This window comes from Macrotis lagotis, chromosome 1 (genome assembly GCF_037893015.1).
Source record: "Macrotis lagotis isolate mMagLag1 chromosome 1, bilby.v1.9.chrom.fasta, whole genome shotgun sequence".
NCBI lineage: Eukaryota > Metazoa > Chordata > Mammalia > Peramelemorphia > Peramelidae > Macrotis > Macrotis lagotis.
Window position 1 is genome coordinate 837,795,577 of NC_133658.1, and position 25,269 is coordinate 837,820,845.

General features: G+C 37.7%; 1 protein-coding gene across 1 annotated transcript in view; it reads right to left on the minus strand.

The window, feature by feature from the left end:
* Nucleotides 1–25,031, minus strand: part of LOC141508601 (NACHT, LRR and PYD domains-containing protein 1a-like) — a 275,129-nt gene extending 250,098 nt beyond the window's left edge. The window contains 6 exon segments of the mRNA XM_074217379.1: nucleotides 191–235; nucleotides 3,370–3,414; nucleotides 7,166–7,210; nucleotides 8,644–8,670; nucleotides 17,285–17,329; nucleotides 24,725–25,031. Coding sequence (XP_074073480.1) covers nucleotides 191–235; nucleotides 3,370–3,414; nucleotides 7,166–7,210; nucleotides 8,644–8,670; nucleotides 17,285–17,329; nucleotides 24,725–24,962 — 445 coding nt within the window. The 5' untranslated portion in view covers nucleotides 24,963–25,031.
* Nucleotides 25,032–25,269: the final 238 nt, after the last annotated feature.

Genomic DNA, 25,269 nt, shown 5'->3' on the forward strand with positions numbered 1-25,269 from the left:
TCCCATCTTGCTTCCTAGCATGTATATTATTTGATATAACCCACAAGATTCTTACTTAATCTATGGTTGTGAAAGTGGTTCAGGTTCCTTCAAAAAAACTCTTAAAGAGACAATCTAAAAAACAGGATGACAGATGGGAAAAGAAAACACTGAACTGAGTTTAGAATTGTGCATTAAAATAGTTACTAACCTGTGAAAACTGAAGGTTCTCCAGTAGAAACAGATTCAAGATACTCTGTAGGAAAGAAAAGCGGACAATAATGAGAGATCTACCTGTTGCATGACTGGATTGCTGTTGCTGTTTTTCCTTCATTTTTGAATAGGCCATGACATCAAGGACGTGCTGGCATGACATGCAATTGAATTCCATTTGAATAATAAAATGATGGCTAAAAATCACTTTTTCCTTCAGAGACATGTGAACCCAGTGGGCAGGTATGTATCAAGAGAATTAGAGATGGACCAGGATCCAGTAGAAGACTGGCCTTTTAGAAGCTAAGTCTTTCCTATGTCACAGTTGGACAGAGGCTTTGCCCATCCACTGATTACAAATGGTCATGAATGAGCACTTCAAGAAAAAAATTTAAGCTGAGGAGGTAAGGCCCTCAGATTTTCTGGCCAAAAGTAGAAACAAATACTATTTACATTCACTCTGAGCCAATCAGGGCCCAAATAATGATATAGAGCTTCACCTGAGAGCATTGCTGACCAATCAAATAGTGTTCCAAGAAATCTGGTAAACCACTAGAAATCTTACCGACATTTAGACTATGTATCTATAAGTATAGAAGAATTAAAAGAATACAAAGGAAGAAATAAGAACTAGGGGTATGCCATTTAGGGAGAAAGGAAGTCTCCAGTCTCCAAAGATTATCACCCTAATCAAGAGAGCGACAAGAGATCTCATCTCTGTGAAATGTTAGGGTACCAGTATGGGGACTGGAGTTGACTAAGCAGGATTCCATCCTTTCTCCTACTTTCTTGATACTGCATAGGATAGCACTGAATCATTCCCAGGCCTTTCCTGTCTTCTCTATGGAATGGATTTTAATACATGATCTTTTCTTTGACCTGCTCTAGGGAGATTTAAGCATTCAACCCTTAGCCTGATAATTAGGTTGATTTTTAGCCTAGAGAGGAAATGATGCTTGATCTTCCCTTTTCCCCTCTTTTCTCCAAATTCTCATGGATTTACTTGGACTGTTTTACTGGATTTTTTTCAGTTGAAAATTATTAGCATATTCACAATAGTTTATACCTATTATTCCAGCAAAAGTTTGACTTTTTGCCTAAATTTAAATTTCTAACATTTTTATCCAGTCTCTAATCTCTTTAATCTCTTAAGGTTTTGTATTTTACTTCATACCCAATTTCCTGGGCACCACTATGTTTGTTAGGGCTGTATATTAACAAGTGGTAATATTGGTGATTGATTTCTTTTAACCTGATAGTTTTCCATCATACATATAGAGATGAGGAGGGCCCTACTACAATACTACAAGAGGGACATGAATTAAGACAGGGCTGATCATGTCATTTCCCTCATCAGTGAGCTCTAGCACTTCTCTATTACTTCAAGCATCAGTGCAGTGTAGGGCTAATCATTTCATGTTATCTCTAAACAAAGGCAGTGGCACTATTTTCCCAACTTGCTTGCTAGGATGTGTGTTATTTGATATAACCTTCAAGATTCTTACTCACTCTATGGTTGTCAGCTAAAAATATACAGGAATCTTGATAAAGTCAGAGAATAATAGTGGGTCTGGGATAAGACTCACTCTCCTAGGAGTTCAACTTTGCCTAATGTTTCCTAAAGAAGAAGCTATGGGAATAGGAATTGCCAGGAGCCAAAGTAATTATCACACCTTAAACTCTTAGCCCTGCTCCCAGGGAGCAGAGAAACAAGACCTGGAAATCAAGATGGGAGCAGAAAAAGCTTAAGTTTAATATGATCAATTTCCCTTCTACAGTGATGCTCAAGGATGGAACATACAAGTTTATGGAAGCTGGGATTCTGCCCATCTGTTTATAGCCAGAATTTCAGAGGGTACATCTAACCATATCCTAAACTCTGCTTCTAACTCAGGGTAGTAGATTTGTAGAAACATACCTTTTTTTTTTTTTACATTTTTTTTTTTTTTGTCGTATTTGCTCCACGACTAGAGTTTAGCTTGAAAAGCACAAGTGCATACACATCACCATTCAGGGAGTCAGGTATACTGATTCTCTTACCTAGTGTCTTTTCAGGCAGTTTAAATCAAGATGTGCCATAGGAAGTGTTTTATACACACTTCCAAAATGCAGTCCAGAGTGTGATTTTATGCTGCCCCCTGTGGTTTTATTAAATGCTTTAGCAAATAAAGCCAAGATACTGTAGAACTCTCACTAAAGAGGCAAATCAAAATATATTGTCTCTTTTTCCAAAAAAGACTTTCAAAGGTAAGGTAGGACAGGGCTGATCTGCAATATGGAATATAAGCATATTTAATATAAAGACTCTACAAACATTACACAGGAGAAATACACTGGTGACATACAGAGAAATAGCAACAACTATGAGCCAATTGTAGGTACTCAACCCAGTTTGTGAGAGGCTGCTCCACCCGAGTTGAGGCATAGCAGTCTACTGACACATCTGGCATTATTTCCCTATATTAGAGACTAAAAAAAAGTCATTTATTTATTTTCATTTAGGAAAATGACTAGAATTATACCCAAATAACATAAATAATATAGGCCAGTGTTCAAGTGTTAATATTCATTTTATATTATTATTTATTCTTATTCTTATTATACTTTTAAGTCTATCAGGGGAAGCTGTCTCCTCTATTTCTCCATACCACAGTTCTCTGACCTGTGGTTACTTGTTCTTAACAAAGTAGGTTACAACATCAAGGACTAGATTTCCTATTGTCGGCTCTGCCCAAAATAGTGTCAAAATCTAGTTTCAATATCCTATTGTTCTGCTGAGTCTTTGAGTACAATTCAATGTTTTCCAATATCATATGGACCCATAGGTACAAGCTACCATTGCCTTCTGACTGCCTTAAATGATTACTGTCATGTTCTTAACTTTCAAAGATTCCAGAGATATCTTTCCTTTTCCCCTGGAGCTCAAGATTGAGACATTACTGACCCTTATGGGTATCACAGGCCTTTGGGGAACCTTTTTTTTCTGCCAAGGACTATTTGGATGTTTATATCATTTGCCTGCAATATTTCATCAAGCATTTAATTTTCAGCTCTAAAGAAATTCCATGATTTATTGAATTTCAAGTCATGCCTGCAACAGCTGAAATAGTTTTGCAGGACTTATATAGTCCACAGACTGGATATTCCTTACCCCTGGGTTAGATAGTGTTTACCGACCTCTAGATACTCCTGCAATTGGATCAGAAACTGATTCAAAATCCCCTGTTTGAAAGAAAAAGAGAGACAATGAGAAATCCATCATATGATATTTGAGTGATGAGAATGGGAATCAAGCTTCTGGACAGCATTAGGGAAGTGATTTCATTTAGGTCCCTGAGGAACAGGAAAGAAATGTGCTTAGTCTCAGCAACAGAAACTGCACCAAAAATGTTGACAGATAAAAATAAAATAATACAATTTTTCACTTTGTACTTTCTTTTGTGTGTTGAGGGTTCCAGATTCATAAGGAACAGTGCTTCTGTTCTCTATGTCCTGGAGTTTTCAAACCCTCTGCAGCTCCTCTTCAAGGTCTAGTGATGTAGAAACATGACTACAGAGACTTGTCTTGTCAGGACTTAGGAAAATATTTCATTGGAATAAGTGGTGGCTGTTACATAGGTGTGCCTAAATATACAACATCTGTGTATAAAATGGTGGAGACAGGTACGAAAGGAAGAAAGCCTTTAAACATGTGCCATGTGAGACTGGGTGAGAGAGTTGGGGAAAGATTGCTGTTTTTGTGTATGAATCTGTGTACATGTGAATACATTTTCTTGTTGTACTAGATATAAATAGGATGGTATCAGAAACATTCGTTATTTTTGGCAACTAGGAAACAGCTTCCTGACCTGTGGGACCAGGAATACATGATAATGATATGCTTCTGAAAGTAGTGAAAGTCTTAGAAGGGTTTCATTGCTTGAGCACTTGATCTCCAGACTGACATATCAATGGAATTTATGAGTAAGAAGGGGAAGTTTGAATTTACTTTGCCATCTGCAAAACCAGAGAAATCAGTTGAACTCTACAATAGCTATTCAGACATAGAATGGTGTTTCCTACAGTGGAACTCTTGTTATTTATTTATATATGAATGTATGTATGTATGTAGGCATGCATGTGTGTGTGTGTATGGCAGTCCTCTATGGATGGTATAAAATTAGTCTTTGGTATATGAAAGTTATGCCTGAGAGTGTAATAACTTTATTCTCAATCCTAATTCTATTTGATTTGCCTGGTGCTTTTGACTCTTCCAATCAGCATTTCTCTTCTGGATAACCTCTCTTCTACTTGCCTCTAAAATGTGGTTTCCTCTTGGTTTTTTCCTTCTGCTTCTCAGATTGCTCTTCTCTAACGGCTAAGTATTATTCTGCTTCCTCTTAAATGACTTCGTCCTCTTAGGTTGTCTCAATTGCCTTGTGCCCAGATATTCTCCCCATGGTCAGATCAGCTCTTTTACATGTAATAATCTCATGTTAATTTCTCATATGTAACATAAATCTATATTTATATCCAAATATGGAGAAAAATTGAAACACTGTAAATGCCAGGGCTTGGAACAATAGAAATTAATACATATGGTCCATAAGGGATTGACTGACTCTGTCTAGTGTATCTAAAATTTTTTGCATGGAAAGACTTTTCTGTTTTTCAGGGCAATGGGGTTAAGTGGCTTGCCCAAGGCCACATGGCTGGGTAATTATTAAGTGTCTGAGACCGGATTTGAACCCAGGTATTCCTGACTCCAGGGCCGGTGCTTTATCCACTGTGCCACCTAGCCACCCCAAAAAACTCTTCTTTCAGATGAGGAATTGAGATGCACTCTACATTCTCTGAGAAGATTGTTGTTGACCTCTCCCCTCTAGAGAGTATTGGTCTGTTGGTTTTAATTTCCATTATGCAAATAGCTTTGAATTAGAACTAAGACATAAATGATCTTGAAGCTTAAAACTATTATTTAGTCATTCTTATTATTTTCCTTCCCATGAATTCCTCATAATTACTAGAGAATTTCAGAATATGACTTCTTTATAATGCCTTCCAAGTCACAGGGAAAGGAGGTTGCCATAAACTGAATCTCAGCATATTGACAATATTTTTGTCTGATAGATGGATTAGATTTTATTTATTGCCTCATATTCTTCATATTATTGTGTTTCATGTTTCACTGGATATACTTTTAGTTTTATCCTATTTTTAATTTTTAGTTTTTTTTGGGAAAACACAATGAAGGTGAAAAGGTAAAGTAATAGAAGAGAAATGGAGCCATACAAAGGAAGCAAAGGAAATGGAATCAGGAGGGCTTTGGGTATAGTCCTGCTTTAGGCACTATCAAGGGTGGAAAAGGCCACTTGGAGTCAGAGGATCTCTTCCATCTAGTCACTCTCTTCTCCTTTTGCAATCTATCTACTGACTCATCTAGATGCTCTATTAGGTGACCAAATGGTGTTAGGTAGTCAGAAAGATAGTTGTAAGGCTGAAGACTGGCTAAAGTGGAACTTGATTACTCACTAATGTGCCCTACACCCACAGCAAATAACTGGGCAGTGATTTGGTAGAGGGTCCTCCTAGATCTATCAGTAACAGCTCCAGAAGACAATAGAAGGTCTCATCATTAGTAATATTCACTACCACTCAGTACATGTGCTCTGAGCAAATGTGTCCTTACATCTCTACTCTTCAGATCAAAGTAATAAATTTGTAACACCACAATACTATTGTTGTTAAATGAAAATAGAAAAGGGTCTATTTATCTGTTCAGAATCATCTCAATGACTTAATTTTAAAATAACTATATTTTAGTATATTTTAATTGATCTACTTAAGAGAGTTCCCAATTCCTTTAATCTATTTCAAGTTGTACTTGGGAGTGCAGTGGGGTGCAAGCAGCCTGAGGGCCATGTTTTTTATTTATCAATTCTACAATACTTCTTTGATTTTGATTTAAACTAAGGTAATATTTTGATGATTAGTTAAAGTAAACATATTCATGATGGTAGAGTAAAGAGCTGTCTTTTGGAAAATAGTCTGAACCACAAAGTACCTAGTGCAATGGAATTTCTGAGAGACCATAAGTGAACTTGTATATGGGTATAAATATAAATTTTTAGGTATTTCACATATATATATATATATATATATATATATATATGTGTGTGTGTATGTGTGTGTGAGAGAGTGTTAAGTATTACATGTCAATACTTAAGTATACATATATGCATAAAAATGTATTAAATGATCAATAAATATTTGTACGTATATGTCAGACACTTGTCTGGGCATTGAAGACACACAAAAAAGGCAAAAGACAGTCCTTTATCTCACAGAACTTTCAGTCTAGTTGGGGAAATTAGAAAGCCAGTATGTAGAAATGAATTACACATAATCTACATATATAGAAAATAATGAATAAAGGGGAAGGCACTAGAGCATTAAGAGGAACAGGAAAACCTTGGTGCAAATGAACACATGTTAATCAGGACATAAAGGAAGCTAGGGAAACCAGGAGGAGGAGATGATGAGGGTGGGGGCACAAACAGAGAAAATGCCAAGAATCAACAGTTGTACTCAGGGTAAAAGTCAGGTCAGTGTCACTGATGGAAGAGCATGCTACTCTCCTGTACTGTTCCACTGGCCTTCTAATTAGTCAGCATCTCATACCCCCCACCCCTGCATCTATCAAACTACTACAAAAGTGACAGGACTCAAGATAGGGTGGGTCCTGTCATTTTCCTCATCAATAAACTCGAGTACTTCTCTCTTACCTCTAGCATCAAAGCAGTGTAGGTTAGACCATTTCATCTTATTAATAAAAAAGGAAAATGCCAATATTTTTCCATCTTGCTTCCTTAACTTAATGGAGGGGAAGGCATTCAAGTTCCTGCAGCTCACTCCTTAAACAGACAATCTGAAGGATAATAGATGCCAAAAAATGAACTGTGTCTAGATTTATACATTAAAAATAGCTACTGACCTGAGTAACCTGAAGGAACCCAAGGAGGACTTAACTGAAGATGCTCTGTAGGAAAGAAAAAAAACAGAAGATAATGAGAGATTTATCTGTTGCAAGAATACATTGTGGTTGTTGTTCTTTGTCCTTCATTTTTGAAAAGGACCATGACATCAGGGATGTGATACCACAACATGCAATTGACTTCAATGTGAGTTAGAGGTGCACTCCAAAGTTCCTTTCTCCTTGAAAGACATTGGGAACCAGTGGCCAGCTATGCACCATGGTTCAGTGGGAGACCTTGACCTTTTAAAAGCTAGGTCTTTCCTAGGTCATAATTGGACTGAAGCATTGTCCATTCAGTGATTAAAATTAGGTAAGAAAGAGATGAGGAAAAGAGGTCTTTGAATGAGCAACAAATTGGAAGAAGAAATACCAAGCTCTAAGGGTAAAGAACTCAGGGTTTCTGGCCAAAATAGAAACAAATTCTTTGTTTACATTCATTCTATTCAGGGTCCAAGCCTGAGACCATAGCTGGCCAATCAAGTAGAGTTCCATAAATCTTACTGAGCTTTTAGTCAGAATACCCACAAGTTTAAGAAGAAGGAAAAGAAGGAAAAGGAAGAAATAAGGACTTGGAGAGGGGGGATGGCTTGCTTGGAGAGAGAGAGGAAGTCTCAAACCAAGGAGCATCATAATAATCAAAAGATCAACAAGGGAACTCATTTCTGTGGAATGTTTGGGTACCAGTGTAGAGTGGGGAGTTGAATAGCCAGGGTTATCCTTTCTATTCCCTTCCTTTTACTGGATAGGATAACACTAAATCTTTCCCAGGCTTTTCCTATCTCCTCTCTGGGAGGGATTTTAGTACACGACCTTTTCTTTGACCTCTGCCCTCTCCTTTCCTTCCCCCTTTTCAGGGAAATTTTACCATTCACACCTTGTTCTGATAATTAGGTTGATTTTTTTAGATGAGATTGATTTTAATCAAGAAAGAAATGATGCTCTTTTCTGTCCCTTTGCCAGCTTCCCAAAATGCTCATGGATTCAGGGATTGAGCTATTCTAACTGAACTTCTATCAGATGAAAGTTATTAGTACATCACAATAGTTTGGAGACCTCAGTCAGGCAAACTCTTATTACTCCAAAAAAGGCTGGACTTTTTGCGTTAATGTATATTTCTTACACTTTTTCCAGTCCCTGATTTCTTTATGTTTGAGGTTTATTGCTTACCTAACTTCCTGTGCATCACTATACTAATTTAATAACCAGTAATATTGGTGATTGGTTTCTTTTAGTTGATTGTTTTGCTTAGCTTTCCCTTAGACAAAAAAGGGACCAAGGGTTAGCTAAAAGAAATTTAGATAAAGGCAGAGAATAAGAGTGGTCTGAGAGTGAGTCTCCTAGGAATTCAACCTTACCTCTTGTTTCCTAAAGAAGGGGCTATGGGAAGAGTAAAGTTTACCAGGAGCCAAAGAAATTACAACATGTTAAACTCTTACCTGTGCTCCAGAATGGAAAATCAAGACCTGGAAAGCAAGAAGGGAACAGAAAAGTTAAGGTTCTTTCCCTTTTACAATGACCATCAAGGATGTTTCAGTGGATACAACTGAACAGAAGCCTTGATCCTGCTCCTCTATGAGTGTCCAATATTTCAATATTTATCTCAAGCTGCTTCCAAGTTTGGTTAGCAGATTCTTAGAAAATCTTTTTTTCCCCTGTTATTTTTCTTGTAATATTCCCACTGGCTTTGGAATTTCGCTTAAGAAAACTTTTGTATTGGGCCAGTGTCTTTTGATGGAATGCCTGCTTGGGGAGGCAGAAACAGTGTCAAAATCAGGCTTTAAATTGTATCAACATATTCAAGGATGATATACATTCCCCCCATCAGGAAGGCAAATGGACTGTGTGCCTTCATTAGTGCTTTCATGGCAGTTAAAATCAGGATCAACAATACCAAATGCCTTATACACATACCTGAAATGCAATATCTGGACCAGGACTTTCCAAAGTGGGATTTTATGTAGTTGCCTGTGGGTTTACTAAAAGCTTTAGTAATAAATTTGAGCTACTGCAGAGCTCTCACTACAATGGCAAATTAAAATATATTGTCTATTGTTTCAATAAAAACTTTCTAAAGTAAGGTTGGACAACCATGACTCTAGACTATGGATAATGACCAAATATATTAAAAGATTCCACAAATATTGATACACAATGGTGACATACAGAGAAATAGCAATAGGTAAGTGCCTGTTGTCTGTACTTAGTACAGTTTAGTAGGGATGGCTCAATCTGAAGTGAGGGATAGCTCTCTGATGCCTCTTTGCCTAGCTTTCCCTATATTTGAAGTTAAAAATGAAAATTCAGCTGTTTTTGCCTATGAACAAGACTATAACCATACAGAAATTGCATATATACCACAGATAAAGAAGTGGTATTAATTCATTTTGTGATTTTTTAAAAAAACTTTTCACAATAGGGCAGCTAAGTAGTACAGTGGATAGAGCACTGGCCCTGGAGTCAGGAGGACCTGAGTTCAAATTTGACCTCTGACACTTAATTATCACCTAGCAGTGTGTCCTTGGGAAAGTTACTTAACCCCATTGACTTGGAACTATGGGTACATGTTGCTTATGCCTTTTTGCTACCTTAATTGATCCCTGGGATGTTCTTAATTCTCAAAGATCCCAAAAGACACATTTCCTCTCTCCTGGCACTCAAAATTGAGACATCACTGACTCATTGATTCATATAGGCACCACAGACCCTTGGCTTAATCCAGGGGTGGGGAGCCTTTTAGTTTGCAAATGGTCATTTGGATATTTATAATATAATTTCCCTACTATATTTGGTCAAAAATTAATTAATTCACTCATAAAACCTCCTAAATTTATTCAATTTCAAGTCCTGCCTCTGATCATCTTGACAGACCTTATAAGCCTGTGAACTGGACATTCCTCACTCCTGGCTTAGACAGTTATTATCTTTAGAGGCTCCAGGATGTGACAATTAAAAAGAAAAGATGATGAGAAACTCATCTATTCTATCATAATTTCACCCCTAAAAAGCTCCTAGATTTATTGAATTTCAACTCTTTCCAGTGATTACCTTTGAAGATTAAATAAGTAGAAATGCATTCAAACATAGGTAATGTTAAGTGGGTGAAAAACAGATGGGGAAGAGGACATGCTGTGTACATGTAATGATTTTCATGTTGTACTAGATATGAATAGGAAGTGATCAGAAAGAATCAAGTCATTGCTGACAACTAGAAAACAGCTTCCTGACCTGGGGGATGAGAGCAGATGACAATGTTGTAAACACAAGGAAGGTTAATGCTGTTACAAAAAAAATGATCTGCAAGAATGAGCGAAAAGTCTTGGCCAAGAAAACAGGGATTTTTTTCATTTGTCTTTGAATCTTATTGCCTAACACATAGTAGATATTTCATAATTTTTGATATAATTGAGATGGTTTTACAGTTTCTTTTATTTAGCGCAGTCAGACCTTTTGGTGGTATGTTTATTTTTATGCTGCACTTTGTGAGTCCCAACTTTTTTTCAAAGTCCCTCTAAATTGATATTCATACTCCCAAAACTATTGCTATGACAATGTCTATTAGTGATGATAGGCACCCTTTCATTCCCACAAGGGGTTCTCCTCCATCTCAGACCCTTATCATTGTGAGCTGCAATGGACCTCAGATCAATCTATCAGTAAGTATTTATTAAGCAGATACCATTTTCCAGGCTCTGTGCTAGTTGCTAGGTGTATAAATAGAGTAAAAAACAATCATTACTCTCAAGATTACAGTCTAAGTCATATCCAAGTCATGTGATAGAGGATCACAACAAGGTAATCATGTTTTCCCAGCATGAAAAATAAGAATTTTTTAAAAATTGGAGCCAAAATTATTCAACTATTCCAGTCCTGTTCTTTTAAGATGGCCAAGAATTCACCTAACTCTTTCATATTACATATAAGAAGACTGAGGTCCAGATAGAATAAGTAAAAGAGTTAGGCGGCATTAGTGAGGGTCTTTGACTATAAACCTAATGTTGGTTTCACTATACTATGCCACTCCCTTGTTCAATGAGATGATAGTAATAGTAATAATCTTCCCAACTTCATTGTCTTATGAAGAAAAGCAAGTGAAACTATGAGGGCATGTATACAGTGTCTGCATATGTAAATATTTACATATGTACACAGGTATATACCTGCGTATATAGTTCCATTACTATATGAGCTCAAGTGCCAAATTCCAGCTGTAGGATCCTAACATTTGTACTATCACCACAACTCTATTCAGAATAACAGTGAATGTTTTTATAGTATTTGTAAGTATGCAAGTTGCACTAGGTCCTGGAGGTGACCTTAATGTCTTCTGTTACCCATTATGTCTTCAACAGGAACAGATGGCAACCTAGCATCTAGAGACCTGTATTCCTATGTAGAGTAAATGGCTTATCTAGCCTAGGAGTGGTGCTCATTAAGTTATTGAGCTCAAGAGTAAGAAGATCCTGAATGGCTTAGATCATGGGTTTTGTTGAGGATCTATCAACATGGAGATTCCAGAGACTCAGCTCCAACTGTTGCCCTACTTACAAAGTATCCCATGGGACTCCACTTATTTATATATAGGGCTGTCTGTCTTCAGCATCTCTTATTGTTCAGATTCTGCCATGTCTACTACTGAAATTGTACTCTAGGGAGTGAATATGTATTAAATGTTAAAGCGAAAACAAGAATTGGAATAGAAGGAAGCTTTTAAAGTAGAAAAATGAGTGACTACTACAAAGAACTCTATGGTAGATAGGATAGCAGAAACAATTATCCTGGGGATCACATTATACAAACATCCATTTATTTCTGTCTCAAGTGTCCCTGGATGAGACCCTCCTCACAACTCCAGACCAGAGGGGAGTACTTGTGACAATCCACAGACCAGAGCACAGACCAAGAGAGCAGTCAGAGCCTCTCATAAGACCTTAAAGAACTTAAGGTTCCCTGGGGAGGGGTCCTCAAAACACTCAAAAGCTTGGGAAGTGTGTAAAGCTAGGTCATAGGCTGGTAAAATGAGTAAACAGAAGAAAAAGAATCTGACCATAGACAATTACTTTGGTCTCATGGAGGTTCAAAATATACAATCAAAAGATGATGAAATCAAAGCTTCTGTATCCAAAGCCTCCAAGAAAAATAGGCATTGGTCTCAGGTTATGGAAGAACTCAATAAAAAAAATTTTTTGAAAATCAAGTAAGGGAGGTAGAGGAAAAATTGGGAAGAGAAATGAGAGCAATGTAAGAAAATCATGAAGTGTCTCTGGATGGCAGGACAATAGGTAAGAGCAGGGTTAAAAGTAACATGGGATCAGTGAAGAGGGTGAAACAAAATTCTGATCACAAACAAACAAAAGAAAACTAACTTATGAGGACCCTCTCTAACTAGAGGAAAATAGACTTGACGAAACAGGTGCAATGGAGAGCCAGATTAGAAACCAAAGTGAGCTGTCTTTGATTGAATGTCTAGGGCAGACTGTTAGTGAAATCACAGGGATGAAATTCCACTGCTAACCAGGACCACTGATGTGTTTAGGTAACATAAGTCCATGGAGGGTTTTAGCAGTTGGGCACAGATCTCATGACTGACATCCAACAGAATTTCTGAGAAGGGGCAACTTGAAATTACTTTGCCAATTGTGCAACCAGAGGAACCAGGAGAACTCTCTAGTGGGCAACCAGACATAGAACAGCTTTCCTTACAGGGACCCTCTTAGTATGTATGTATGTATGTATGTATGTATGTATGTATGTATATATATATATATTTATATAAAGTATGTTTGTGCATGGTTTCTTCTTTAGATGGTAAGAAATTGGCTTTGGGTATATGCATGTTATGCTTATGGCTATAATTACTTTTTTCTCAAACCTAATTGTACTTGACTTGCCTGAAGCTCTTGACTCTTCCAATTAACATATTCCTTCTAGACAATCTCTGTTCTCATTGCTTCTGAAATATTCTTTTCTCTTTGTTTTTCCTTCTGCTCCTCAGACTGCTCCTCTCTAATGGATAACTATCCTTCTGCCTCCTCTTAAATGTGTGTCTGCCCTCAGAATCTCCCTTGCCTTCTCTCTAGATACTCTCCAAAGTCTGAACACCTCCTTTGCTGATTTCTCATATGTAAGATATATATCTCTATATTTATTCAGATAGGGGACATAATTGAAAGGCTCTAAATTGCCAGGACTTGTGGAAAGATAGAAATTAGTGCATATGGTCTATAAGGGACTGAGTGACTCTAGATTCAGTGTATCTCAGATTTTTTTGAATGGAAAAACTCTTCAGGTGATGAGGAGTGATGTACTCCTCATTTTCCTGGAAGATTCTTGTTGACCTCTTTCTTCCAGGAGTATTGGTCTCTTAGGAACAGCTTCTATTATCCAAATATCCAGAGACATCCAAATCCAGTGATGAGATATGTATCAGGACTGGAGGTGAAACAGGATTGAATAGGAGGAAAAACTAGGTCTTTCCTAAGTCACAGTTGGACTTAGGAATTGCCCCTTCAGTAATTAATATTAGGTAAGAAAAAGATGAGGGGAAAAAAGGTCAAGAATGAGCACTTAAAAAATGAAGCTGAGAGGGTAAGACCTGCAGGTTTTTCCTGGACAAAATTGAAACAAAGGCTGTTTACATTCACTCTGAACCAATCAGAGCCCAAACAGTGACCAAGAGGACTAATTCTGATGCCATTGCTGGCCAATCAAGCAGTCCCAAGAAATTTTGCAAACTCCCCCCAAAAATCTTACTTGGCTTTTTAGGCAGACATATGGGAAGAATGAAGAGAAGAAAAAGGGAGAAATAAGGATTTGGGGAGGAGGACAGCCTGCTTAAAGAGAGGAAGCCTCAAGGTATTAAAAAGGAGTATCATGATAATTAAGAGACCAGGAAGGGAGTTCACTTCTGGGGAATGTTTGAGAACCAGGGGGGAATGTGGAATTGGCCAGTCAGGACTCTATCCTTTCTACTCCCTCCTCAATAATGCATAGCATAGCACTGAATCTCTCCCAAGCCTTTACTATTGCCTCCCTGGAAGGAATTTAGTACATGATCTTATTTTTTTTTGACCTTTGTTCTCTTCCCATCCTCTTTCTCTAGAGAGATTTAACCATTCATACTTTGTCATAATAGGTTGATTTTTAACTTTGAGGTGTAACAAAGGTGAAATTCTTCCCCTTTCCCCTCCCTTCCCCATGTCCTCATAGATTTCCTTGAACTATTTTTATGAACTATCAGATGAAAGTTATTAGTAGAATCACAATAGTTTGGAACACTCAGTCAGGCAAATTCTTATCATTCAACAAAGTTTCAACTTTCTCCCTTAATTTAAATTTCTTTCATTTTTATCCAATCTGACCTTTTTGTGCTTGAGGTCTTATTTCTTACCTCACTGACCATGCACCACTATATTAGTTATGCCTGTCTATTAATCACCAGTAATATTGATGATTAGTTTCTTCTAGCCTCATTGTTTTGTTTTCCCTCTGACATAAAAAGACCAATGGTTAACTAAAAATATTCAGGAATTTTGATAAAAGTAATAAATAAGAGTGGGTCTGGGCATATAGCTCACTCTCCTAGGAGTTCAACCTTACTTATTCTTTCCTACAGAAGGGACTATGGAAAGAATCAGAGGCAGGAGTTTTACCCCTCTTCCCAGAAAAAGAGAAATAAGACCTGGAAGAAGGGAGCAGAAAAGCTCTCTGTGATGAATTTCCCACTCTACATAGTGACATTAAGGTTGTTGGTTCCAGATTCTGCTCCTCTGTGAATTGGTAGTATTTCAAAGGGTAGGTCTATCTCAAGTTGGTTCTAACTCAGGGTAGTAGATTCATAGAAACATACCTTTTTATAACTGTTGCTATTACTTTTTTTTATTCCCTCTGTTTTTGGAGTTTTGTTGAGAAAACATTTCTGTTGAACTGAGCCCTTGAGGTTCTATGGGGCGTCTGGCTCCAATGGCTGGGGAGGCAGCCTCAGTGTCAGAGTCATAATTTGCACTGTCTGAACCTAATAGAGGTAGTATACTCACACCCCCTTCAGGGAGGCAGATGGACTGATTGTCTTACTTAGTGACCAGCAATACTAAATATCTTATACACATACCTGAAATGCAACATCTAGACTATGAGAAAATGGGCATATATAAGAAAAGGCTATAAAAACATTACACTGGTGACCTACACTGGTGACACACAGAGAAATAGCAATAGATGTGAGCCTATTGTAGGTGCTCAACCCATTTTGTGAGGATTGCTCCATTTGAGGTGAGGCATAGCTATAGGCTGCTTCATCTGGCAGATTTCCCTCTATTAGAGGCTAAAAAAGACATTTCAGCTATTTTCATTTAGGAAAATGACTGGAATCATACACAAATGACATATATAGTATAGGTCAGTGAGCAAGAAATAATATTTACTTATTTTATCATTATTATTTTTATTTATTTTTCATGATATCAGGGGACGCTCTGCCTCCTCTCTCTCCCCATACTACATTTCCCTGGCCTGTGGCTGGTAGTTCCTAATACATTAGGCTACAACTATCAAGGACTAGATTTCCTACTCTCTCTGAACTCCCTAAAATAGTATGGTAACTGTCTCCATTTCATGTCAAATTTGTGCTGTTCCATTAAGTCTTGATCCACAACATCTTATGAGACTTTCAAAGATCCCAAGAAACAAGTTTCCTCCCCACTGAGGGGGAATCCAAGACTGAGACATTACTAACCCATAGATTCATATAGTTATCACAGGCCTATGGCTAAATCCTGGGGGTGGGAAACTTTTTAAGCAAAGGATCAGTTAGATTTTTATAATATCATTTGCACACTATATTTGGCCAATTATTTAATTTATTAATACATAAAAAGCTTCTAGATTTATTGAATTTCAAGTCCTGCCTGTGATTTCCTTGGCAGGCTTTATAAGTCCAGGGACTGGGCATTCCTCACCCCTGGTGTGGATGGTGATTACAGACCTTTAGAGGCTCCAGGGTATGGGAATGAAAAAGAGAAGATGATGAGAAACTCATCTATTACATCATAATTCCACCCTAAAAAGCACCTAGATTTATTGAATTTCAACTCCTGCCTGTAGATTACCTTAGAAGTCCTAGATCAAATAATTTTGCTAGGCTTATTGATTTAGAGAATTATGAGAGAAGATGAATGTAGCTTTAATGCTGTTAAAATCTTGTTAATTGTGGAAGGCTGTTCACTCCTGAGATGTAAACTGACCCGTTGATTGAATCCTGTTTCCCCTTGACCCTGTTGTTTTTGTATCTTGTCCCCCATTTTCCCCTTCACTTAACCTTGTCCTAGATGCTGGCACTGGTGTGACAGGAAATGACATGTTGAACTGGGGGTGTCAGGCACCTTGGGACATGAAGGACCAGTATGTAGCCTTCCATTGGAAGATACCCGACCCATGGTGTAGGATCACTTGTCAAGCACCACCCCTTGCCCAACCTACTACTGAAGAGTATTTAACAGCAAGCAACATCATTTCTCCTTTCCTTCCTTCTTCTTTGACTCTAGCAGAATGGGTTTTTCTCATGCTCTTTTTTTTTAGGCCAGGTGGAGCACCCATGGGCCTCCCTCACATCATGTGGCTAAAATAAACCAAGCCTCATGGTTGTCTGTCCTTTTCTTTTTCTCTCTGTATCTCTCCCTCTGTATCTCTCCCTCTGTATCTCTCTCTCTCTCTCTCTCTCTCTCTCTCTCTCTCTCTCTCTCTCTCTCTCCCAGTCAATTCTGCTTGACTGTTCCTTATCTCAATTTATCTTTACCCAGCTCCCTTTCTTTGTCTACCAGGCAACCTCTCCTACTCTCCTAGCCTTTTGTCTTATGTGCTTGCTGACCCTTCAGGAGGAAAAGTTTTTTTGACCTGTTTACTTTGTTATATTTCATAATAAAATCCCTGAGCTGTTTTAACATCACAGAGACCATGTGAATTCATTCACCTTTTCTGTGGCTCCCAAATTTCTATGGTTATCTGGTTACCCCAAATCCCATCAACAACATCATAAGACCCCTGGATTAGACATTGCCCTCCCCTGACTTAGAGGTAACAGACCTTCTTCGACTCCGAGGTATCCTTCATAACTTGATTCCAAATACTCTGTGGGAAAGAAAAAAGAGAAGACAATGAGAAATCCATTTATTCTATCTTAAGGTATTGGAGTGTTGAGAGGAGGACAAACTGGGAACTGTATTAGGAAGGTGAATTCTATCAGGCACTTGAGCTGGAATGAAATATGCAGAGTCATTTGGTTCTGCCTATGAGGAATCATTATTCAGACATGAGAAAATAAGGGTGGAAAATTCATTAAAAGAAGTTACAACACATAGGATGGGACAAGTAGAGGGAGAGAAAGAGAGAGATAAAAGAAAGCCAAGCAGGGTTGCCTGGACTAACAGGTGAGAGAAGATTGCCACCCTGAGCCTCTCATCCAGAGGGCAAAAGATGGACTCCCTTCCTCTATACTGGACCTGGAATTAGGTAGAGGGTCAAAGTTTAAGGAGATCAGGATTCAAATTTTACATTAACCAATGAATCAATGGTAATGGGGATCTCCATCCAATTTTACAAGATTAACAGCCTTTAAGATTACAAATTTTGTTTCTGTTACAATCATAATTCTCTATATCTTTTCCAAGGTAGTCAATTTACATCTCAAGAGTAGGTAGTAGTCAATTTGCATCTCCACCCAATTTCTGCAATTACAATTCTCTCCATCTTTCCCCTGCATCATCAGCACCACAGACTCCACAAAATAATACTTACTGACTGACATAAACATAATTATACAATTTATCTCTTTGTACTTTCTTTTGTGTCTTGATGTTTCCAGGTGGGGAAGAGGGTATGTTTCTCTAGTCATTACTGTTCCCTATGGCCAGAAGACCCTGAACCCTCTTCAGCTCCTTCTTGGGCATCTAGTGCTATCCAACCATGGTTCCACAGGGACTGTGACTAAATATGTGTGTGTGTGTGTGTGTGTGTGTGTGTGTGTGTGTGTATACAAACATAGTTATATAAATATACATCATCTAAAGGTATGACTGTGAGAAAAATATGAAAATAGGAGTCCATTACAAAAAATAATATGAAACTGGACAGGTGAGGGGGGAGAAGGCATATGTGTAAATATACAGATCTCTGTGGACATTTGAATATATTTTCATTTTGTACTGATATGAACAGGAAAGGATTAGAAACATTCAAATCATTATTGGCAAATAGGAAATAGTTTCCTCACCTGGGGGACAAATAGAAGTTTAAAATGTTGAATTCACAAGCAGTTCTAATATCAGTATCAAAAAGTGATCTAAAGGGATGAGTGAAAAGACTTGGCCTGGAAATGAGGGATTGTTTTCCTTTTTTTCATTGATCTTAGTATCTAACACATAGGAGGTATTTCATAACTATTTGTAGAATGAGATGACTAAAGAACAGAGCTTCAGGTTTTATAGTTTCTTCAATTTAGTGCACTCAGACCTTCTGGGCATGAGTTTATTTAAATGCTGTACTTTTTGAGGCCCAACCCTTTTTCAAGGCCCCTCTAAATCTGTACCAGATTCTCCTATAATTACTGTTATAACAAGGTCTATTAATGATGATAGGCATCATTCCTTTCCTGAAGAGGCTCTAGTCCATCCCAGATCCACAGCTTTTAGAGCTATAATAGACCTGGAATCAATCTATCAATCTATGCATTTATTAAGCAACTACTATTTTCAATTATCTATAAAATCAGATACTAAAGCAATCCCTACTGTTAAGATTACATTCTAAGATATATATGGATAGAGGTTTAAAATAAGAAAATCATATGTTCCCTGCATGAACAAATTACTTTAATTGGAGCCACATTTATCCAATTACCCCAGCACTTTTCTTTTAGATGGCCAAGACTTTATCTGATGCCTTCATTTTACATATAGGGAAACTGAGGCCCAGAGAGAATAAGTAACTGAGTGAGGGGCCCATGACTCTAAACTTAATGATCTTTCCACTGTACTATGCCAGTCCTTAGTTCTATTAAGTGATATTGATTATCTCCCCTCTTTCATTGTCATATCAGGAAAAACAAGTATGTGAAAGTATTAAGGCATGTGTATGATCATAATATGATTACATATAAAAATATTTACATATGTACACACATATACCAACTCATATATACATATACATGAATCTCTAAATGAACCCCAATTGTCAAATTCCAGCTATTGGACCCTAACATTTCCATTACTACCGCAACATTATTCAGAACAACAATTCATGCTTTTATACTGTTTGTAAGGTTACAAGGCACACTAAGTCTTGAAGTCACCTTCAAAAGGATCACATGGAACTTCACTCATTTATGTATTATAGGGTCTGCCATATCTATTACTGAAATGGTATTTTAGGAGATGAGTACAGAATAAATGTCAGAGAAAAAACAAGAATTAGAATGGAAGTAAGTGTTTAAATTAGACTTTTGAATGCTATTACATAAATCTATGGTACATAGGAGAACAGAACCAATTATTCTGGGAACAGTGGATAGCATTATTCAAACATTCAATTTTTTCTGCCTGAAATGATCCTGGATGGCAAAATAAAAGTATCATGGCAAATCTTAACATGGGATCATTGAAAAGGGTAGAACAAAATTATGGTCAGAAACAAAAGAAAAGAATGTTTTTTTTGGAGACCCTCACTGACTAGAGGATAATAGACTTGATGTAGCAGATGCAATGAGGAAACCATAATAGAAACCAAAATGAGCTGTCTTTTGTTGAATGTCTAGGATAGAATGTTAACCTTATCATGGGGATGAAATTCCACTGCCAACCAGGTCCCCTGGTGTGATTTTGAAAGTAGCATAAGTACTAGGAGGGTTTCAGCACTTAGGCAAATATACCTTAACTGACATACAACAGAATTCCTGAATGAGAAGGGGTAGCTTGAATTTAATTTTCCAAAGGCACAAACACAACAACCAGTAGAACTCTCTAGTGGGCAACCAGACATAGAACAGCTTTCCTCCCATGGCCCTATTAGTATATGCATGTGTTTATATACATATATATATATATATATATATGTATATATATATGTATATATATATACACACACATACATATATATATATATATATATATATATATATATGAATACATGTGTGTATATCCCTCTTCTTTGTATGACATGAAGATGACTTTGAATTTATGCAAATTATGCCTGTGACTGTAAGAACTTCTTTTCCCTCTCCTAATTCTACTTGACTTGCCTGAATCTTTTGACTCTTCAAATTAACATTTTACTTCTAGATAATCTCTCTTTTCTTTGTCTCTGAAATGTGACTTTCTCTTGTTTTTTTCTTCTACTCCTCAGACAACTTCTTTCTAAAGGATAGCTATCCTTCTGCCTCCTCTAAATAGGTTTGTGCCCTTAGGTTCTCTCCCTTGTCTTCTTTCTAGATACTCTCTCCAAGATCGCCAAGATCCTTTGCATATAATAATCTTGCTGATTTCTCATATGTAAGCTATACCTATATTTATATCTTCTTAGGGGGAAATAATTAAAAAGTTCCAAGTTGACAGGGTTTGTGGGAAGAGAAATTAGTACACATGTTCCATAAGGGATTTATTGACTGTCTTCAATGTATCTTAGGTTTGCATGGAAAAAGTCTTTCAAGTGATGAAGGGGGAGGCACTCTGCATTCTCCCAGAAGATTTTTGTTGGTCTCTTCCCTCCAGGTTGTTAGAGCATTGGTATATTAGTTACAATTTCTATTCTCCAAATAATTCTGAATTAGAATTAAATCTTAGCTGATCTTGAAGCCTAACTACTGTGCTGTAATTCTTACTCTTTTCCTTACCCTGCTTAAAATCCCCAGGGAATTTCAGAATCTGGCTTCTTTATAAAGTGTGACATAAACTGAGACTAAACCATATTTTGCCTCATGTTAATATTTTTGTGTTCACTGTGTGTACTTTCAAATTTTTTGTCTTATTGTTTGGTTTAGATTTTTTTTAGGGGGGAGACACAATGAAAGGTAAAAAATTTAAGTAGTAATAGAAGAGAAAAGGAGCATTAGAAAGGCAGCAAAGGACATGGAGTTAAGAGAGTTCTGGGTTCAATCCTGCCTTTAACATTATCGGGGTGCCACAAGGAAAAGGTCACTAGAAGTCAGATGCTCTTTTAAGTGACCAAATTCTGTTGGATAGTCAGAAAAATGGTTGTATGGTTGAAGACTGACTAAAGTACAACTGGACCACTCACTAAGGTACCCTTGATGCATGCCACACAACAGGGAGGTGATTTGGCAGATCTATCAGTAATACCTCCAAAAGACAACAGAAGGTCTCATCATTGGTAATTTTTACTGCCTCTCTCTCTCTCTCTCTCTCTCTCTCTCTCTCTCTCTACATATATATATATATATATATATATATATATATATATGCTCTGAGCAAATATATTCCCTTGTCTATATATTCCATATACAATTCTTAGCCATCTCTATATTTCAAACTGAAGCAATATCTTTGTCAACCGACTATATTAGTGGAATTAAATACAAATAGAAAAACTGACTAGTTAACTCTACATAATGATGTCTATGAGTTAAATTTAAAATAAATTATCTATATTTTAGTATATTTTAATTTACTTAAATGGTTTCTAATGCCTTTTAGTCTTCTTCAAGCTCCCACAGGAATTCTGTGGATTGCATGCTTTTGATATATCTGAGAGTCATGTTTTTCATATATCTATCTACTATACTTTTATTGACTTTGATTTCAATATCGTTTTGATGAGTAGTAAAAGTAAACACAATAATGATGATGGAGCCAAGCACTGTCACAAAATGCCTAGAGAATGGAATGACTTTCTTGGAGACTGAGTAAACTTGTCTATATGGGTATTAATGTATATTTTCAGATATATTTTATATATGTGTGTATGTATGTGTAACCATTGCATGTCATTTCTGAAGTAGACATCTATGTATAAGAATATTTGTTAATATGTCAATAAATATTTATTAGCTATTTACTATATATGTCAGGCACTCTGCTGAGTATTGAAGAGACAAAAAGTAACAAAAGATAGTCCTTTCATACAGAGCCAAGATGGCAAAGTGAAGGCAGGAAATCTCAGAAGCTCTAACCTAGACCATTCCAAATTCCTTAAAATAATGACCAAATACAAATTCTAGAGTGGCAGAATGCACAGAAGCCATGTGAAACAATTTTATGACCCAAGACAGCTTGTAGTATCCATGGGAAGGGTCTGTTATACTGGGGCTGGAAAGGACTACAGAGCAGCTAGGTCATGCAGGTTGAGCCAGAGCCATCTAGGAACAATCTGTGGGGCACCTGGGTCCCTGAGGATGCCTGGGTCTATGGAATCAATGACAGTTTCCTGACCTCTCAGCCCATGGATTGCCAAGAACAACTTGGAAGACCAGCCAGAAAACTCTGTCACACCAGAATGAGCATGAAGCAGTAGCCTGGGAAATCACCAATCTCAGTTTCTCCTCTGACATCAGTTGGGTTCATTGGTCAGATATGGATCAGGACAACTGTAGATGATGCCACTCTTCTCAAGCTAAGGTCTTTCCCCTTCATTTTAGAGTGATTAAGGCTGGGTAAGACAGAGGTGAGGCAAAAAGGCCAAGAAAGCTTTGAAAGGTTAACTACATAAATTTGTGAATCGATTAATCAACAGGCATTTATGAAGCACTACATACCAGCTCTCCTATAGTAAAAAGAAGTAGATAACCAGAAGACAGGGGAGAGAGAGAGAGAGAGAGAGAGAGAGAGAGAGAGAGAGAGAGAGAGAGAGAGAGAGAGAGATTTCTGCAGACTGATGGGTTACAGCAGCAGACTTCTTGAAGGAAGTGGGACATGACCTGGGTCATAAGGTAGTGGAAGAACCTTCTGTACTGCTCAGATAGAGGAAAGGAAAAGATCCTTGGGTCCTCTTTTCTGCAACATAGTAATTGCCTTAATAGTTTTATTCTATTAGTTCTTGTCTTTGAATTCTAAGTGAATAATTGGGAAGTTTTAACTTTTTAATGATTGACTTTTGATTTTCAAATTGGAGACTCAAAATATTTGGTAGAGTCATTCAACACACATCAGGGCTTTTATAGCACATTTTAAGTGTACAGATACCTTACTGCTAAGGCAGATTAAGTCTGAGAAACCCAGTAGGAGAAATGGGGTCATAAATATCACACCACCATTTCCAAGAACTATCTCCCCCCATAACTGAAAATTGTTGCTTTTTCCCATTTCTTCTCTTCTTCCTCATCCAGGGAACCTGAATAGCAATTCTCAGGAAGTGAATCTAGGCCTGCAGAGGGCATGGATCACTCCTGAACCATATGGATACCTAAGAGGTAGCCTTCAAATAATGATCTATTAAGGTTTTGAGCATCTAGGTGATATTGGTTAGAGAACCAGGCCTTAAGTCAGGAAGACATCTTCCTGAGTTCAAATCTGACATAAGACACTTACTAGCTATGTTACCTAACATTGTGTGCCTCAAGTCTTCATCTGTAAAATGAACTGCAGAAAAAAAAATTGGCAAACTACTCAAGTTATCTTTGACCAAAAAGCCCCTAAACCTTAAATGGAGCAAAGAAAACTGGGAAATGATGGAACAGATGCAAAAACAAAAAGACATTTGTTGGAATCAAATTCTTTTTCATCCTTGCTGTTGTAGATGTGGTCTGATCAAATTCTTGCTACATAGCACTTTAAAAAAAAAGAGAAAGAAAAGAACTTCTCCCCTTGCTCCTGACCACAGACTCCAGGAAATTATTCTAAATTCACTATCTAATCATTCTTTTTGTGGAACATATAATACTAGATCAAAGTCTAAACCATTTCATGTCATCTCTCCTTTTCTCCCCTGGTTCCCAGCCCCCCAAATCTTTTCCCCTTTCCTCAGCTGAGACCACAGCTGAAATATCCATTAGCTCCATTCTCCCAGAACAGCCATATATTCTCCCCTACTCTTCAATTCCTTTCCTCCCATACTGGAGCCTCTTGAACATTCTCTTACTTCCAGCAAACTGTCCTCCAGAACCAGTTGTGCTTTCTCTCTCCAGTATCTGGGGACAATGACTGAATTCCACTCCTCCCATCTTTATTGATAGGAAAAAGAAAACATAGAGGTGACCTTCCTTTCTCCCTTTCACAGCCCTAAGTCTTACATCCCATTCCTCCTATTCTAAAGTCAAAAATTGGCAATCAATCAACTAGCATTTATAAGTACATATCACAGACCAGGCATTGCTCTAGATGCTGGGGATATAGGTATAACAACGCAAGAACACTGTATTTTTTAGAGGAAAACTACCTGAAAATAAAAAATCCCTACTTAATGAATATAAGGTAATTTGATGTGAGACAAGCTTTAGAAGACTACACTGGGAGGGAGGGAGTGAAAAGGGAGGGTGCACAAGTGGGAGGACAAAGCCCCATCCCTCAGGTGAACTCTTACCCTTCCTGACTTGGTCCTGTAGCTTTGTCCAGTCCAGCTTCTTCGAGATGCCCAGAGTCAGCTTCCAGGCCTCTCGTTCCCCCAGAGAACTGACCAGGAGATCGGCCACGTTGGTGCGATCAGCCCCCTTCAGGAGGCCTGGGGGGATGTGGTCCTCCAGGTACACTTTGAATCTCTCCAGATCCTCATTACTCAGGGATTCCAAGTGCTGAACTAGGTGGGGGACATTCTCAGCCATGGTGGCCCCGTCTGCTGTCCTGCCTCAGACTAAATGACACAAGAGGAAAGAGAAAGGATAGTCTATAGGTTCCGGGCTGGCCAGCTTCCTTACATCTAGACCACAGCCTCTAGAACTTGGAGCCAATGAGGAACTGATGATTTCTCAAAGCACTGACTAAAAAGGCAGGGACAGGGAGCCCGACTGGGCTCCAGTCCTGGCTTCTTTTTTTTGGTGGTGGTGGGGAATCTGTTAACTTTTTTTTTATATAGATATTTTATTTGTTTTCCAATTATATACAATAGTAGTTTCTACTTATCATTTTTTT